The sequence below is a fragment of the Numenius arquata genome, chromosome 4, assembly GCF_964106895.1.
Source record: "Numenius arquata chromosome 4, bNumArq3.hap1.1, whole genome shotgun sequence".
Classification (NCBI taxonomy): domain Eukaryota; kingdom Metazoa; phylum Chordata; class Aves; order Charadriiformes; family Scolopacidae; genus Numenius; species Numenius arquata.
The window spans coordinates 64,752,608-64,772,301 of NC_133579.1; the positions used below are offsets into that span (position 1 = coordinate 64,752,608).

The 19,694-nt window shown below is 42.8% G+C and overlaps 1 protein-coding gene across 1 annotated transcript in view; it reads right to left on the reverse strand.

Moving 5' to 3' along the window:
* JARID2 (jumonji and AT-rich interaction domain containing 2) overlaps positions 1-19,694 on the reverse strand; it is a 224,916-nt gene that overhangs the window by 118,234 nt on the left and 86,988 nt on the right. The window contains exon 2 of the mRNA XM_074146241.1: positions 7,997-8,132. Within this exon, the coding sequence (XP_074002342.1) occupies positions 7,997-8,132 (136 nt within the window). The remainder of the gene's footprint in view (positions 1-7,996; positions 8,133-19,694) is intronic.

Genomic DNA, 19,694 nt, shown 5'->3' on the forward strand with positions numbered 1-19,694 from the left:
AATAAAACAGAATATACCATTTCCATGACTGACTTTTTCTTTCCTTCCTGCTTTTCCGGTTAATACCCTCATGTCTTGTCCTTCAAATTTATTTAACGCACAGTTTCTTACTGCCAATCATGGGCAATGAGGGAGGCAACAGGAATACTGAAATTTAAACCTCTTTACAACAGCAGCTACGTATGTCCAACCTGCAGAACTTTGGTCTCCACCCAGGCCATTTTAATAAAGACTAAAATAATAATAATGCTAAGCAATGGGCATCAGACAGGACAGAAAGAGGTATTTTCCTCCCTCCTCCATGCCCTTGAGAACTATTGCTGCTTAAACAGAGAAGCATTTGCTCACTTTTTCTGCACATACTGCTGGAATGCTGCCTTCATCTCCACTTCGCGTCCACACTTCCATGCAACCTTTTCCATCCCTTTCAATAGCAATGATCCACCAGGCAAATCATGCCATGGAACTCCATCATTTACCACCACCTTAACAGCTGTTTAATTCAGTTTGATTTCTATGTAAACTACAAGTTATCTCTTTACCTCCTCTTAACACAACAGCTGGAGAAAGTGACCAGCACCAACCACCAGTTCTCATCTCAGCAGATCACCAGCATGAATTTCATCTACTCCAACCTATCAGTTTGAAGGGACAATGCTCTAGGCAGATCTCTCCCAGTTTTTAACTCCCAATAAAAATCTAGTCATTAAAAAAAAAAAAAAAAACAAACCCCAAATTAAACTTCTTTATTCTGCCAATCAAGAAAAAGATGAGTTAGATGTGCAGCTTTGCATTCTCACTTAATATTACAGTCAAAAAAGCAGTTTGCTAAGTAATGTCTTCAGTCTCATTTCTAAAATAAGCAAACTAGAATACACAAAATGGTAGAATTTTTGATAGAGCTGGCAATCCTAGAAGGTAAAACCACCAACAACCTTTTGGCTGTACATGCCAGCCAAAAAGATGCCAAGGTGCAAATTTAAGGCTGGCTGGCGATTTTATGGCTGCCAGCTAGACTGAAGCAGTTTGCTTGTCTGCACTCAAGGGTGCTCTCCGGACTGCTGATACACACAATAAACCCAAGGCAGCAGCTATGCAGAATGACCCTGAGTCAAGGAAAACAAAGTTGTTGTTCCCTGTTGGGATTAAGAAAAAATTTTGTTTCATGGACAGTCTATGCAATGAATTTCACCACCGCATCAGTGGCATTTTGTATTTATTTTTTTTTTAAAGAAATACGTAAATCTCACACCTACAGTTGCGAAGGACTTCGCAACAAATTTTTAAGATTGCATCTTTTTTGCTCCTGTTTCTGGCAACTGTTGTCCTTTCTAGCATCTGAGGCTGTGGTAGAACGAGACGACTACACCAATCCTAAGGTTGTGGCTAGGCAAGATGACTGTGCCAACTGAGCAGCTTACAAAAGAGACAAGTCCGGTCTCCTTCTCCAGCTTTCAGTCAAGGTACACTGGCCCCTCATTTCCACTATAAGACCACTTGGTGTTTCTCTGACCTCTTTATGAACCAGTGTAGTTCATTAAACTAGAAGAAAATTATTTCTTTTTTAATATCATTTTTCTGTGCTAGTTTTCTGCCACTTTGGTACGCTGAACCAGCTGCACTGCATGGGCAGACAAATGGCAGAGCCAGCACAAGACAGGTGGTGAAAGGAGCGGAACCAGACCCATCAGCCACTGCCGAACTCTTCCTTGCCTTTCCTCACCTTATTTCAGACTTGCAATAAATCAGTCTCCTACAGATTATGCACATGCCTCTGCAGCTTCTTCAATGCCATTTTCATTTTCTATTACCTACAATTAGCAATATGCAGGGAGGCAAGATTATTTTTAGAATTACTTTGACTAGAAATGCACTCAGGGGCAATAGCAACTCTTTTTAGATGGCCATGAAATGAAGTTTTATGAAAATTAATTACACAATTCCTCTGTTTGTCTGGTTAAAAAAATATCCACCTCTGTTATGTTTGAGAGAAAAAGGATGATGAGTGTCCTGTATGAGAAAATTTTCTGGCAGTCTCGCCTAACACTGAAATTGTATTAAGACAGGAGCACAATTTGGACATAATTGAATTGGGTAGAGATCACTGAGGGCACAATTTGGCCTGCAGAATTTTTATAAGTGGTGATGATGGAAAAGGCAAAAGGAGCCTGTGTCAGCCAATGAATAAGCAAGTCCCTCTCAGGCTTGAAAATGAATCCTGTTCTAAAAAACAAAGAAAGGAAAAGAGATTTGGAAATTTTCAGTGGAGCCCAACCCCAACATCCTGTTATTTATTTGTTAATCTTTAAATTCACTTGACAGCAAACACCAAAGTGAAAGTGATGTTGAGTGCCATGACAGATCTGCTCAAACGCTTATGTTCTGAACCTTTTAGTTGAAAACATCTATATTTAATCACAGTTTAAAACTAGCCAAAAAGGTTGTTTACTCTGAATGTAAAGGGGAAATATTGCAGAGTTGAAAAAGGTATTTCTGTTTCTGTAAACGCATTTTAAAAATCCACTTATACGGACAAGGGTCCTTGGCACACTTACAATCTTCTCCTAAAGCTTAGGAGACAGACAGACATTACCCACTGTCAACAAATGCAATTTCACATCACTGATGCAGTGAAAAGCTCCCTAGACAAACGTTAGCATAAAACCTTCTTCCAGTATTTAATTGCAGCCTTCAGAAATAAGAGAGATTATGTTACCAGTATATTTGAATCATCACAGTGAATGAAGAGAGCTACTTTCTTGTTCAGAATTGAAGGTGGTGGTCCAGCTTAACATGCCTGCACGAGGGAGGAAGGAGGCACAGACCGCTCTGGGTGGGCACATAGGGATGCAGCTGAGACAGCAGCACTTCCATGCAGGCTGCTGTGTTTTCTTCTGCACAAGTGGGAAGAGAAGAGACGTGGCCTCAGCCCAGAGGAGACACGGTTGCCCTGCTGCCAACTGCTGCCACCCCCACATACTTGACATTTGGCAGATAATGCATGGCACTGAGCTGAATCATCTGGCTTAGCTGTGTTTAGGTGTTTCTACCACATCTGTCACAATTTTTATGCCATGTCTGGGGTACCATCTACATGGCCTGGAAAAAGAGGTTTCACCAACCAGCTGGAGTCAGATGAACCCAGCCTCATGCCACCTTACCACTAAGCATCTTCATTTCAACATGGCCCGCTGGGGAGCATCAACAGAACCCCCCATGCAGTGAGCAGTAAACACTTGAAAATCTGTGCAGCAAAGACAAAACTAGCTATTCCAGATAACACTGCTGCCTGCCTCAGCCAGCCTGTCCAGCCAATGCAGCAGCCAAGGGGTGAGTAGACCCAGGTGTCAGAGCAGGCTGCTGCCGCTGGGTCTAGCACTGTGTTCTCGCCATGGGCTGGCTGAGAGGCTCTTGCCTCTCAGTGCCAAGACGTGCCATTTTTGGAAAGAGCAAACCTCCAACAAAAGTCATGTTAACTTTTGTGTGGGAATGCCTGAGAGCAGGAGCAAGGGAGGAAGAGGCACCACAGACACTCATGGACCAACCACCACCCCCATCAAAGTGTTGACATTGTTCCTTCTCTGTTTAAAAAACATATATAAGTAAATAAATTACTTTTAACAATCCTAAATATGAGGTGAAATCTCTCAGAATAGCAAAATTGCATATTTTTACTCACCTCTTGATTTGCTAAATGAGCAAGACTTCCAACTTCTGCCTTGAACCAAAGCATTCCCTCACATATATTTGATTTCCCAACTAGATCATGTGGTCCACAAGCCTAACCTAGCTGGCATGTTTGGAAATTTCCATGACACCCCTCTAGGACAAAGTATAGTTGCTGAAAATGCACTATCTGCTTGAATAATTCTGACGTCTGGTTTGTCATCTCTGTAAATTAACTAACCACCTTAAAAAAACAAGAAAATTTTGGCACTTTTTCCACTTAGAAAACACTAGCACTTTTGTATCACAAATTTCTTCTTTATGGCAAGTTTTGAAAAAAAGAGTTTAAAGCCTTAATGTTACAAAAATTTGCTTTATGATATACTCTTTAGAGGGTACTGGATTTGTTCTCGTAAACAGAACACAAGCAATAATTACATCTTTCATTGCTTTTTTTACAGCCTTATCTCACATTCTAAGCTACATAAGAAGAAAACGATTTCCCAAGGGAATTAGCTTTCCTTTTAGATGAGGATCTCTGAAAATTGGTATCACAATTCCAAACACCAATCCCTATTCTTAAAATCCTAACACAAATGACAGGCAGCAGTAATCAAAATCACTAAAGAGGTCCCTCTGGGTTTTCCAGCACGCAACCTTGTTTCCATAACCAGAGTTCCAGTATCCCATTTAGGGCTGCTGAAGATTTCTTGACAACCTGCAGAATCATCTTCAGATTTTATATTCCCACATGCTGGAGAGAAACATGTAGCAAACAAAGCCATGCTGTAGGGTGTCATTCTGTGCTCTGTGAATATCTAGAGTCAACATAAACGTGCGTGCAATATGTCCACTGATATAATAGCTACAATACACTCGCTTGCCTTTCTCTGAGATCCTAGCTTGGGGTGGGAAATAAGAATAAAGAAAGCAGAAAAACTGTTAGGATGAAAAATAACTAGCAGCACAAACGTGTAAGCAGGAATCAACGGGTGAGAAGGAGATATTAAAAAAGGTAGGAGTAAGGAAGCCTGCAAACACACCACCACCTCCAAACAAAATCCCTCGACTTTAATCAGGACAACCTAAGTAACAGGGTTTCAGCCACAAACTGACTGGCAGGACTGTTTTCTGGATAACAAATATCTTTAATAGTGAGGCGAAGACAGCCAACGTATTACAATACATATAATCTCAAAAAGTAATTTGAATTTTTTATTTTATTTTACTTCTATTATTCAGAGAGGCATGGAAGTTAATCTTCTCTGTGCCACCATCAGCCCATCTTAGAGCTTGCAGAAACTTTAGTACAGAAGAGACTCCTGTTAATGGGTTCATTTCTCATATTTAAAATGGACTTGCTTTTTGCACTATCAATCAAAGAGGCACCAGCTACCTAATTATTAACAGTGATACTACTGTACTCACCAGCTGAAATACCATTGACAATCATTTTTCATTTTCATACGAGTTTAGTTGTAGCCTGGCAAACACTGGCAACTTGATTATGCAACTTCAGCCACTTCAAATCCATAAAATCTTCTTAAAGACACCAGTTGCAAGGTGCGTGTTTTACTTTCCTCTATTGCCAAAAGTAAGTACTTTCTACTGAAATAAATTACAAGCTGCAAGTCTATAAATAAATAAATTTAAGGGATGGCAGTTACAAAACCACAGCAAAGAAACACCCTCTGCGTTACAGATGGTGGCACTAAGATTAAATCCTGCTACCTAGTTGTTCGCCATCCCCTGAGCTCAGGAGTACGTGAGACCAATCCACACTTCCACATTGAGCAGGGAGCTCGGAGAACTTGAACCCCGCTCAGACCCCTCCTTACCACTCCTGGAAAGGGTTATATTTGCGAGGTACTGGAAGGTGACCTATTCGATTTTCAACAGCTCAAGGAGCAATACCATTTAGAGTTCACTAGGGACAGTGACAGGACTGTGCAGCATAAACCCTACACTGGATGCAACCCTCTCCTTTATGTTTGGCAAGGCAAAGCACCGTAGCCAGAATTAAAGCTGGGGGGGGGCAGCTTTACAGAGGCACTGAGCACATTTAACTTCAAATTATTTCAGCTAGATACCCACTCACCCCCTCCGTGAAAGCTATGGGTGCTGCATATTAATAAAGAGATTGCTCACGTAAAACTCTATTTAACCACATTCTACTTTTGTGGAGTATCTCACAAGAAACACCGGTTGTGGCCTGCATGTTGCAACAAAGGACACATGCAAGGAAATATTTTTTACTCCAATAGGAAGAAATCATGGATCTAAGCCCCACTCTTAAAATACCACATTTTCCTAAATTCAAAATAGCTTGCTAATTTCTTAGGATGACCTGCTTTTTCCTTAGTCCACAGAGACCTGTGGAATTGAAAATACATGGCTACTTTTTTTTTTTTTTAAAAGATGCAACATACAAATTGCATGTTTAAATTGATTTTCTTAATGTCACCGCACAATATCAATTCTCCTCCCTTTTGCAAAGCTTTTTTTTCTCTGTAAAATGAGAACAGCCTTCCAAATATCAGTAGATAAAAAAAAAGCTTTTGGACAGTGATGTTGAAAGAGAGCAGTGCTGAAACAGGACATTTAAAGAATCATTTAACAAACAGAAAGAGTAACACAGAACATCATTCTGGCACCAAAAAAAAAAAAAAAACCACAAACAAAAAAACAAACCAAACCAACCAAACCAAACCAAACTCCCAAAGAACTTATCACCTAGTTCTGTGAAGGAGAAAAAGCACTGAACACTACAGTTTTGAATGCGAGAGGCAAGCTCTGAAGATGCGAGCTGTGATGCTGCCAGAGGAAGCCGGTGGCATACTCTGCATCTGATACCTGCATCGACACAGCATTCCCAGCCAACTCACTTTTCATCTAAGCTGCCTTTGGAGAAACTAGACACCATAAAAACCTCAGTCATCCTGTAACCTGGCACACTATCAAAGCCTCCTAACACACAATTACCGTGCTTCACGCCTTTAGACTTTTTTTCTTTTGACTAAACAAAACCCCCACAATGGAATAAGAAACTTTCCAAGAGAAATTGTATTTGACAGAAGATCAATGATGCAGAGGTGTCGGAGGGAAAAAAGCCAGCGCTGTTTTGTGTACACCTCCAAGCTTATTAATGGCTTGCTGCTAAAGCTAGATGCCCCTTCCCATCAGATCAGTATTTGATATTATTACTGAACTCAGAAGTCTGAGGTCTTCTTTAATCACATTAAGGAGTCTGCAATTGCTTACGCAATACAGTAACTTTATCATGCTGCCTGTAGTTATCCAGCCGTTCTCCTAGGTTTTTGCCTTGTCAGCAATAACACTCAATGAAAATGCAGTGAAATTTGACTCACCATGTCAAAAACGAAAGCTACATATAAATATGAATAACCTACCAAGTAAGCACCCAGCTGCTGCTTTAATGCATTAGCACATGTATAGTTATGCACATGCCTAAAAGGAACTGCCATAAACCTCCATAAAGAAACAAATAAGCTCTTGTGAGTGAAGAGAAAACCGTAAGCCTGCCCAGAAATCTGAATCCTGCTAGTCATCACTTTCAAGGCTCAAACCAGCATGACAAAGCCTTTCCAAGAAAGGGTCCTGTGTCAGGGAGTGAATCTGAAAGAGACACACTTTATATTCACCTCTCAGGACACCATGTCTTTTTTTCAGCAAACTGTAAGGGAAGGGGGGGAGCAACAGATAGTAATTGGCCAGAGGATTAACTAAATAAAATTAAATTTCTTTCAAGCCCCTGTCATCTAGGTTTGTCTACATCTCATTTTAAAGCCTTTAAGCAACTGGTCTGTGAACTGCTAAACCAGGGGAGTCCGACATCCCAGTGTTTGTCCCCTAGATCTTGTTATGTAGGTCCTATGCTATTTCACTTCTGGACAATAGGCAGTGTGGACCGAGATCACTCCAGAGTTACAGATGCTGGTTAGCCACTTTCTTGCATCTAAATAACACAGAATTGGTAAATTCTGTTCAGCTGTCCTTACCCAAGATAACTGAAGCCAATCACCTTTAAGTCGATACCTTCTCTGTCAACATACTCCGCACATCAGGTAGCAGGCCTACCAGAGGTGCCTGACAACCTGATTCCCATCTCAATCACTTCACCAGAAACCAAAATATATGGTTTGTTCAAGCCAGCCATTTTAAGCACTTCAGAAACACGTTCTTCTGTGCAAATCAAAAGGGCACGGTGCATGCCAGATGGTGCACTGGTCTCCTTCCTCACTACAGCAGAACAACTGCATTGAAAAGGACTGAGTCCTTCCAGTGGTACCGTACTGCAGGGGCAGCTCACCGTTCACTGCCTTCAGGCTCCCACTAATGCCATCGCCATGCTGCCGCTTCTGTGCGTTCTTGAACTCCTTCAGAGATAAATAAAGGACCTTCCGCACCACCCTCTCCTCTGACCAGGGAATCCCATCGCTGTCATCCTAAAGAAGGAGGAAATGGAAAGGAGACATTAATTGCATGCATCTGAAACAAAACCAAAACAAACAAAATGCAATAACTTAGGGCTATATAGATTATTTGTAATAAAAAAAAAAAAGAGAAGCTGAAGAAAAATACTATGTAACAAAATGCAACCTAAACTCGACCAGCTCTAAAAGAGGACAGAAACGTAACTATGATTATCAAATCAGAGCATTAGTCCCTCTAATCCTTTATCCTGTAAACAGCAGGAGCTGTGTACCAGGTGTTAGACAGGAGGTGAAACTTTTTTGTTAAAATCCTCATAATGAATCCCTTATGGAGAAATTTATCATAGCCAGGAAGTGCTCTCCCAGATAATTAAGAGGAAGGGAAAAAAAAAAAACCACCACTAAATTGAATGTTGCAGAAATGGTTTGTAAACCAACTTAACTTGTAAACCATTTAACTTGTAAATGGTTTTGTAAACCAACTTCTCTTCTTGGTTCGTTTTGGCCTTGGTTTGTACTGAGGATTTTTTTTCCTCTGGTTTAGTGATTTGCATTTATTGCAGCATTACAATGAAGTTGTACATTGATAACAATGAAGTTATTATGAATTTATCTCAGGGTAAAGCAAAGTGGAATTTGGCCCCTGGGGCATATATTTTCTACTTTATTTTTAAGAGACAAATGCTATATTGTCAAAAGGAATACTAGTGTATGTCATATTTAGTACTTGCTTTAGTTAAAAGATTAATTCCCTGGAAAAGCATTTCCCTAAAGCATTTAGCATTCAAATAAATTAAGTCAGCAAATTGATATAAAGACATAAGTGAGATCAGGTAAGTCATCATATTTTCATAAGCCCTATAATTGTCTCGGGGTCTTTAAAAATCACTATTTTGAGCATTCTTGCCCTTGAATTCCTCAAGGGCTACATCACTGCCAAGCAAAAAGATTAACATTTCTAGGCAGGCAGGCCTTATTTAGGGAGGTGCACCACAGCACACTGCCACACTCCACTGGAAACTCCAAAAGCCCCATCAGCAATCCACACCAGGAGGCAGGAGAGTTTATACCATCTCCTGTGTCAAAGAAGTGTCAAACACCACCAACTTCAAAAAAATAAGCATAGTTTAGAGTGACCGTTTTCTTTACTCCTCTAGTGAGGTATTGGCATTCAGCTGCTGAATCATGACCAAAAACATTTCCCCCCCTCCCCCCAAAAAAAAATTGTATGACAAATTACTCGGGGAGAAATAAATAACTAAAAAAAAAAAAAAAAAGAGAGGCAACACAACAAATGCAAGGAAAGCAGGTGGCATTTTGGCAGCGGGATACGCATTTCACACGAGGGACAAGCTACTATACTTTGAACAAGGCCGAGCTATGCCCAGGGAGCTTTACAGTGCAGGCAGCTGGGCCAAGAAAGCAAACTTTGTAACCCAACACCCACAGCAACCAAAAAAAAATAATATCGCTAGACAAGCACTTTAACAGGACTGAGTACATCCAGTTATTTTGTCAACAGAGTTTTACACAAACTCTGGCTTACCATTTTGCTGCCAACACAACGTCAGCCCTAACCAGAAGCGACACTAAACACGGAAGGGGCTGCAGGCCGCTCCATTTTAAGCAAGTTTGCCCAAAGACAGGCCATTTACGTTCCCACTGACTGGTAGGTACAGATAGGAAGCCCAGACATGAATCCCACAGACAAGGGCTTGGTGGGATGTTGCACATTTCTGTTGTCACAGGAACTACTCAACAAACCCTCAAGGGAACTGTGCTCTGTCAGGAAACAGTTGTAAGCACCTCCAGCACCCATCCGTATTAAGGACACAGGCCTGCAGACAGCTTGCTCTCTTCGCTGGCGTTTGTACAAATTCCTAATGTAATGGGCAGCAAACATGAGGAAAAGGACCAAGAGCCCTCTGGCCAGGCACGCTGATCCTGACTCTGAAGCCTAGATGAGTTACACAGCAACCCACCAAGAGGCAACAAAACTATCAGCCGGTATTTTTATACACTTTAAGCCAAGCATACACAAGACACTCCATACACAAGACACTCAACGATAGAGCCCAGTTAACACAAGCCATACTCAGAGACATGTTGCCTTCCTGAGCCCCTGTCAGCCCAAGGCCTCTCTCCTGTGAAACACCAGGTCCCGAAGCCATGAACAAACCCCTTCCTCCGCCAGACCCTGCAATCCCCGGGGAGCTGGAAGTTGCACAAAACCACCCATCGGTTCCTGATCCCACTGGCTCCTTTATCCCTGCTAAAAATGCACCCCCCCAAAAAAAAATTAAAAAAAAACAAAAAACAAAAAACAAATTCCACTTAAACCCACTTTGTCCTAACAGCTCACTGCAAAAGGAGAACCCAGCAGCCTTCACCGTGTCAGCAGCAACAGGGTGAAACCCGCTGACAGGATTGATCTTTAAATCGGCAAGTGCTGACCAAGGAGCCGACTGGAGCGGGTAAATGACCTCTGGCAGGTACTACCCACGCCCTGGGACACACTAGTTGCGTCCCTCCTGCAGGAGGGGAGATGATCACCCAACACCCCAGGCATCTGGTCTAGGCCACCCTCTCAAAGTATTGCTGTGAAGGGCAGAAGTCATGACCCTCTCCCCACATCACATAGAATCATAGAATTGTCTATGTTGGAAGGGACCTTCAAGATCATCTAGTCCAACCACCAACCTAATTCTGACAAAAAAAACATCACTAAACCCCCAGCACTATGTCAACCCGTCTTTTGAACACCTCCAGGGATGGTGCCTCAACCACTTCCCTGGGCAGCCCGTTCCAATGTTTAATAACCCCTTCTGTGTAAAAATTTTTCCTAATATCCAATCTGAACCTCCCCTGGTGGAACTTGAGGCCGTTTCCTCTAGTCCTGTCGCTGGTGACTTGGGAGAAGAGACCAATCCCCGCCTCTCTACAACCTCCTTTCAGGTAGTTGTAGAGAGCAAGAAGGTCCCCCCTCAACCTCCTTTTCTCTAGGCTGAACAACCCCAGCTCCCTCAGCCTCTCCTCATAAGACTTGTGCTCCAGACCCCTCACCAGCTTCGTTGCCCTTCTCTGGACCCGCTCCAGCACCTCAATGCCTTTTTTGTGGTAAGGGGCCCAAAACTGGACACACTGCTCCAGGTGGGGCCTCACCAGTGCCGAGTACAGGGGGACGATCACTTCCCGAGTCCTACTCACCACGCTGTTCCTGATACTGGCCAAGATACTGTTGGCCTTCTTGGCCACCTGGGCACACTGCTGGCTCATGTTCAGCCCACAGTTGACCAACACCCCCAGGGCCTTTTCTGCCGGGCAGCTCTCCAGCCACTCTGCCCCAAGCCTGTAGGGCTGCATGGGGTTGGTGTGACCCAAGTCCAGGACCCAACACTTGGCCTTGTTGAACCTCATCCCTTTGGCCTCAGCCCATCAATCCAGCCTGTCCAGATCTCTCTGCAAAGCCTTTCTATCCTCCAGCAGGTCGACACTCCCACCCAGCTTGATGTCATCTGCATGCCGGACATGTAGAAGGACAGTGTGCAACCCAGCAACCTATTTTCTGAGGGACAAGGCCACTGGGACAAGGCTGCCAAGAAGTCCTCCTGGCGCCAGCTGGAGGCTGCAGCCCTGCTGCAGGAGATGCTCCCACCTTCCCACCGGCCCAGGGGCTGCATGGGCCACAATGCCACCAGCGAGGAGACAGGTCCCAGGAGGCAGGAACAAAGACTTCCCTCAGCAACCCCCCTAAAACAATGCAGTAACATTTCACACCACGCTCAATTCACAGAGCTGTAGAACTCGAGATAAACCGTATTGGCTTCATCCCCCACTCTGCAACAGCAGCGCCGTCAACAGAAATGCCCATGGGGGAATCTCTCCACACCAGAGCTCCCACCAGCCCAGCTGTGCCAAGGCTGCAGTCACTGTCCTGCCTACACCGCTTTGCTGTGGGCTTTCCCCGCACCCATCATGCAGCTTGAGAAAAGGTCCTCTATTTCCCCAAAACCGTGTTATCCAAGGTCAGCAAAATAAGGAGCTAAGACGCTGCCAACACCCGCATTCACGCGGCTCCATATGCAGGAGCAATAAAAAGGTTTCTCAATCGTCGACGGCATCTTCCCCCGAGCCCGCGGCACAAAAGCAGCCGCAAGCCAGAGAGCAGCTGACTCGGAGCCCAGCTGAGCTGCTCCTCCGCCAACGACGTAGCTCCAGCTCCCGACACATTTAACCATAATTACATGGGTCAGATCGTCTCCGCCGCGTCACGCCAGTGGAGGGAGAGCGGCGGTATGCCCTGCTCTGCACTCACACCCCCAACAACTGGAAGAGTTATCTCACTCTAGCAAAATAGCACACACACACACACACACACCCCCGAACCATTTAGAAATATCCTCAAGTGAAAGCCTTGAGGAATTTAATCTATGTAACTTCTCAAATACAAACCAAAAAAAAAAAAAAAAAAAACCTCAAAGGGACTGACTTGATCGCTGCCTTTAAGTATTTCCACAGGGAGTAGAAATTCGATAATAGAAGGCTCTCAAGGCTGGCAGAGAGGGGTATAATATCATCCAACAGCTGGAACTCGAATTCAGAAAAATGTAAGAGAGAATTAAAGAACAATTTCTGCAACTGTGCAAGTAATTAGCCATTGAAACGACTTATGGTGAACTAATGGATTGTCCATTACTTACTTGGACCCAAGAAAAGGACTGAATAGTATCTTGAACTGTAAATTCATCACTGCAAGCCCATCGCCTTCATTGTGCAGGAGAGCCGAGATGATTTCTACCTCCCAATCTGACAATAAGATTATTTTATAAACTCAGTAAAAAAGTAACAGACGCAAACAACCAGGGAAGCCTTGGGGCAGAATTAAGAAACAGAACTGCACAATTTCCTTTAAACTGAAAAAAAAAAAAAAAATCATGCCACCTTCTGTGTTATGCCATTTCGGGGAACCACACGTCATACATTTATATCTGAACTTCATCTGCCAGGGCAGCCAAGCAACAGTTCAGCAAGTTTGGTCTGAGGGGATGGGGAAGAGGAACACAACCTCCATTTACCTACACAGTATGTTCCTGCGCAGGATGCTGCCTCACGGGTAGCACCGCAGCTCACTCTCTCTTTTCTCTTTCTCTGCCTGGCTGGCAGCTTGCTTTCAGCTCTACAGTTGTAGAGGTGATGCTTGTAGAAAAGCACAACAGACTGCTGCCACATACTGCTAATTTGGGAAGAAATACATACACGTGTGTGTGGTCTTGCTATGTGCATATTAAGTGCATATAATACCTTAAATATACAATACATGTATGTGTGTACAGAAACTAAAATATAGTCATTAATATATAATGCATACATTAATATCACTATATCTAGATGTCCATAAATAATGCACGTCAGTATATAATGTGTATATATTTGCAATGAAACCACCTGTACCTTTCACCATTCACCTCCAGCTTAGCTGCTTGTTCACTGCGGTTCGGCTGCCCAGCTTGCACGCGTGGCCTGCACGCAGCCTTCCTATTTCTGAGGCTATACTCAAATCACACCACACACCCCACACCCCCCCAAAAAAAATAAAGCAGAGCAGGCAGAAGCGAGAGGCAGGCTTCACACCGCCTCCTGGGTAGGTGAAACATCAGCGGGCGCTGCTGCGTGCTGCTTTGCTCCAGGAGAAGCAGCAGAAGCACACGCGTACGCACGACTCGAGCTTCTCCCTTCATTCACCACCAGATGCGGCATTCTTCAGCCCGGCCTGGCCTGGCCTGGCCTTAAGCAAACAGGAGTCAGAGTTCACGGGGTAAAACAGAGCTGGAACAAGGGAGAATGCATGCGGCGCTCCATGCTATTTGTTTTACTTTTATGTAAGTACTTTTAACAGCAGTGATGGTTTTATTTGAAAAGTCAGTACTTTGTAAGGTACAAAGATACTTATAAGCATGTGTGTTATGACTCAGTGTGGCTGGCGTGTTTCCAGCTCTCTCTTTGGGTCTTTCCCAAGCACGCATCTCCTAACCCCATTCTTCATGCCAGGTTGCAGAAAGCAAAACAACAAAACACAAACCCCTTCTTTTTTCTTTTTCCAGCGCTGCAGCCAACGCTCGGTTAAAATCACTGTGGCACCCAATGCCCTAAATGAATATGCTTTCATGGTTCAACAGCCCCCAGAGAGTCTTTCCCGCAGATGTAAGAAGGTCATTTTGAAGCAATGGGAAAAATAAACCACAAGCTTCTAGCCTTTCCTCAAGGATATTTTTGAAGGAAAACTATTTCAAAGGGTGTTTTTTTCTGTGTTTATTTAGCAACAAAACAAAAATCTGCCTTTTGCATGAAAAGCAGACAACACATTTTCAGAGATCATATAAATTACTTCTCAGTTGAAGGACCAAAATGGAAATGTTTGTTTACTAGATTCAAGACCTGCAACAGATTTTTGCCTTTTGGCTGTATATTATCAATGGAAAACAGTTATACCTGTTTTCCTCTAAAAGCCAGACCTAAGAGAAATTGATGGAAAACCTTGATACGCCTTCCGAAGCTGAAAGAGAGCTTCTGTGCAGTCTTGGGCAAGTTACCACTTCTAAGTGCAATTAGCACACTTACTCATTAACAAAGCCCACTTCCTCAGTATACATACGGCACGGCGTGAACCTCATGAGAAAGTGCAAAGTCTTACTACCATATCAACACACGTACATCCTCCATTGGGTTAGCAGAGGTCTCCATTGTATCGCAAAGTCCCATCACCCTTCTCATCACGCTGAACACACATCGTGCTCCCAGAGGAAAACCCCAGCGTTGGCCCATGGGTGCAAACTCTCTCTCTCTACGTAACTCGCAGGAGCAAGTGGGCTGGTTCCACACCCAGACAGCAGAATCTCTTCTCAGCGGAAACTCCTAGCAAAAGTTTGAACTCTCAGGGTTACAACTTGAAATCAGACTCTAATACAGTCAACTGAAGCTATATAAATAAAGATTTTTTGGCTCCTTCTGGCAGCTATCATGCTGCTTGGACTTCTTACAGCCAAGCACAGCATCACGCAAACTGAATATACCCAAATATACCCACAGCAATATCCTTCCAGCCTACTATCAAGGTCCCTCTGCTCCCTTCTCCTCTCAGAATAAAGTTCACACTTATTTAATATTTAACCTTTTAATCAAGTTTAACTACCCAGAGAGGATGTAGCAGTTTCTCATTTAAAACAAACTGCTTATATTCAGTGAGAAAAAATAAAACCTCATGAATGGATTAAGTTGATGAAGATTGATACAGCTTGGAGACTTTATAGTACAGTGACTCATGCCTTCTGGAAAATGTAATCTGTTCTGTCTAGTTTGGGAAAATAGGTCATGTTTTAAAAATGTGCTAACTAACACGAAGAAAGGGGAAATTTTCTTTATTAATGGTTCTGTTACGGCATTTAAGCGCATCTGGTGATTATAGCGACTTTTTCCCTTGTACTTCCAGAAAACTTCCCCAAAGAAGTCGCGATACACTACAGCTCCTGACTAGCACAACCAATGTTAACATTGCAAAAAAAAGTATGGAGGAAAACAAAAATCTCTCTTCTTCCTGCATTAGCACTTCTCCTACAGCTTTCGTGCCCTGCAAACTCCCGTTGGTTCGCACTCGTTTGCTGCCTCCTGCTGCACCAAGGATTGCGTTTCCTCCTTCCAGACTGAATTCTTCAAAGAGCAGTATGGAAGAGAAATGCTCTGGTTTTTGGGTCACTAAAGGCCTCGGGCACTTTGGAGCCCAGTGAGCTTCAACCTGCTCTTGCAAGAATACATTAGGGTAGAAGAGTTACAGTCGAAATTTCCAAACATAGTCACTAGCATTTTCATATAGGCTCCTAGAATTGAGGCATAAAAAATTGTTCCTAACTTTATCTTAGGCTTAAAAATGAAATAGTTAAAAAACAGTGAGTTCATCTGTTAATTGTTTCTTTTACATAAACCCAGAGGCCTCGGCAATGTTTCTACACCTCTAGAAAACTGCTACTCAATATGAAACTAGTGAAAGCTTACAAGACATCAACTGTTTCCCATGTCAGTCTGCCAAGATAAACACTTTAAAAACAAAAAGCTAAACACAAACAAATTCAGAGTAAAGCCAGGTCAAAGGTTTCCTAATTTGTCAACTTACAGCAGGACTCAAACCATCTCTCGCCGATAGCAGTGACTCCACATCTAGGACTTTCTTAGACCAGACCAGGAATCTCATCAACCATTTTGCAACCAGAGCACCAGTTCTGGGCTCTGACAGCAGCATGCAGAAGCAAGCCACAAAAAGCCAAGGGTGGCAGAGAGCTAGAAGAAAAAGGTGTGAAGGTACGAGATAATTATTCAGACTGGGGGAGCGGTTTTCATAACCAGCTTAAGCAAATTCACCTGCCACCACATGGGATGCACCCACCCAAGCCCTGATGTTGCTACTAGCCCTTGTGCGGCCATTTGACCAACTCGATTGGGGAAAAGAGTCAAAATCCCATCTCAACACATGAAAAATGATCGTTTTAGGACAGATCAGCTCCCGTATTACTAAGGGAATTACTACTGGGGCAGAAAGAAATGTAGGACTGCTCCTTTTAGCAGCAACCCACGCTGGGAGAGACGTAAGCCCATCACGACACCAAACCATGACAATCACCGTAAGGAAGGGAGGGCACCGCACACAGTATTCAAGAAATTAAAATCGCTTTGCTGTAATGTAACCAATGCAAACCTCAAATATCCTGTTGCATTCAGATGAACCATATCCCCTTTTTCCCACAGTGAAAAATTTACTTTGGGGAATAAAAGGGAAATATATGCGGAGTATATATATCTTTTACAGGGACAGGGCCTGAAATGTTTCAGGTAGGTCACAGCCTGACAAGGTACAATCTTCTGTTTGACTATCACTTGCAGCCAATTTATGCCTAAGAACAAGCTGTGATTTGGTAAGTAGGTTCCTTATTTGGTGCTCTCTTCAAAAAAAAAAGGGAGAGTCTCCTAAAAACCACATTGAATTATCTTTGAAAGAGTATGCTGTATACAGATACATGCCTTCCGGGCAGAAACCAAATAATTTAAGCATCATTTCCCATGCAGGTGAACAGGTCTAAACCCTTCGTAAAAGAAAAACAAACAAACCGGCCTGACCTGCACGTCTTCACTTCTCTGAAACACCATGAAATAATGTATACTTATCTTTGATTACAGACTACTAAAAAACTACAGCTGAAATTGGATTAGAAACTTCTGCTGAAAAACAATTTATTGCATAACACAATTCTGACAGCCTGGGTTTCTGGCCACCAACTGAGCCTTTATAAAAATCTGCTGGGCAGCTGCCAAATCAGCTCTTTGAGTCTTGGCATGTCCGACATCTGAGACAGTAGTCAAGGCAGCCACATGTCCTGTGCCATCCACAGACCTGCACTTTTATAGTTAAATGGTACCGTCAAAGAACAGAGTAGTACGAGCCATTAAACACACAAAGGTAAAAATCTCCTGCAGCTGCGGATCTGACAACTCTGATCATGCTGCAGAAGACCGAGAGCCACAGCAGGGTTTTTTCTTTTTCAGGATCTGGTATTAATTTGAACATAAAAGCAGCTTATTAAGAAGAGGGAAAAAGAGAAGCGAGAAATGGTAGCGAGCCCCAAAAAAACTCTGCACTCCTAGCTGAAAATCGCTGCCATTTATAAATTTCACATTCCAAATATTCTTACTTTGTCTCCAGTTCTAATTAAAACTCTCCACCAAGTACACTTCAGACAGACACATAAAACCCAGTATGCACAAAGAGTATTCAGCAGCTCAAGATAATTAAATTCAAATATATTCTTTCTAATTAATTTCGTTTTGATTCAGTTCATATTTTTGTAAGGTGTTCAAGCTCCAGTATGTAACCATACAAATATGGTCCAATAAAAAGTGATTTCTGCAGCTTAAATGTCTGCTAATAAGACCTACAGATGTTAAGTTTAATATGGCTAATCCGATCCTGCTGCATATTACTAATTGTCTTAAGACCTTTTTTCACCTTCAAACAGAAAGCCTGATCCTTTACTTGAAAAATACTAACCGCTTTTGCATGCCAAAATAGAGTCAAGGTAGTAGGGAACAGAGAAAGACACAACTGGTGTGTTATAAATTTGCCTTCGCTATTTCTACAGGAACTTAAAGACATGTAATTTTCTGGCATCTCACAGCATCTGAAGGTATCAGTATTTTAGAGAAGCTGGAGTACTGCTGACGTGTTAAGCATCCATCCTTACACATACAATAGGAGGTCAGTGCTTACGTCATTTCTTTGGTAGGACTTTGGTACCTGCATGATGAAGCCTTGTCTATAATAGGAAAAGATCTGTTCATCTATCTGCTCTCTAGGAATACAAAAAACATGAATCTGCCAATACATCTTATTGTTCCCTCATTTAAATAAATAAACTACCCTAAAGCCTATATAGCTTAGCTACATTATTAAATATAGGCGTGCCCATCAGGAACATGACATTTTCACAGGCTTGAGGCTCAGGATAGAAGTCCCCGTGAAGGCTTGGGAATGTCACCACACACCTGCTGGATGACCCTCCACCAAGCAGAGCCACTCACTCACTCCCATTTAAACGTCTCCAGTACAAAGAGATGAAGCAGGAGGTCTTGGCCCACCTAACTCACTTGGGTAACACTGCAGTAGAGCGCATTTGCCTAAGTAGCTCCACCACCAAACCTCTGCAAGAGGACCATGGCCAGCAGCGGGGGGAGAGGCATTGCCAAAGCTGGGGCATGGCAAACTCTACCCACGGGGTAACTTGCACAGCGACTGACCTTTACATTTGCATAAAACTGACCCAAAGCAGATACAGCTGACGCAAGAAGTCCCTTGCCTTAGCTAGGAAATGTTTAACTTGGTTTCCTCCTCTTTCACGTCAATCTACAGTATGCCCCTCATTCAGGCAATCACCAGGTTTAAAAGAAGATTAATTAAAAAAAAACCCAAAGAAAAAAAAAAAAAACCACTAACCAAGCCATCTTGTCAAACTTTAAACCCAGGAGGGGTAATGACAGAGCCAAATGTGCTAAACCTATTGCTGGGAAATACTGGGGTCTGAATCAATTTTACTGAACCGGATGGGGAACCAAATCAGTTATATCGACACAGGCTCCTGGGATAGATACGCTGATACTGCACCAAGAGCATGAAATGTTGATTTTGCTTGATGTACTACCCAAAAAGTGAGATTTTATCAGCTACTTTTTGTCCTTGTTTACATTCCCCACTGGCAGAATATCCTTTAAAGCTGTGGAGGGGTGGGGGGGAAGGGGAGGAAATCCATTCAAGCTGGGAAAAGTAAACTAAATCTGTACTCTTCACTTGTAAGCCAATTAAAGAAGACATATGAGAAGACTCTAAAGCTACTCTAAATGTATTTTCAGGTCAGTTTAGTTATATCAGCAAATTTTCTGCACAAAGATAAGCTATATAATCGGTGAAAACCTATGCTCTAAAGCTTTACCAAGCTCGACCTTTAGTATTAAATATATTTGACTTCCAAAATACTACCC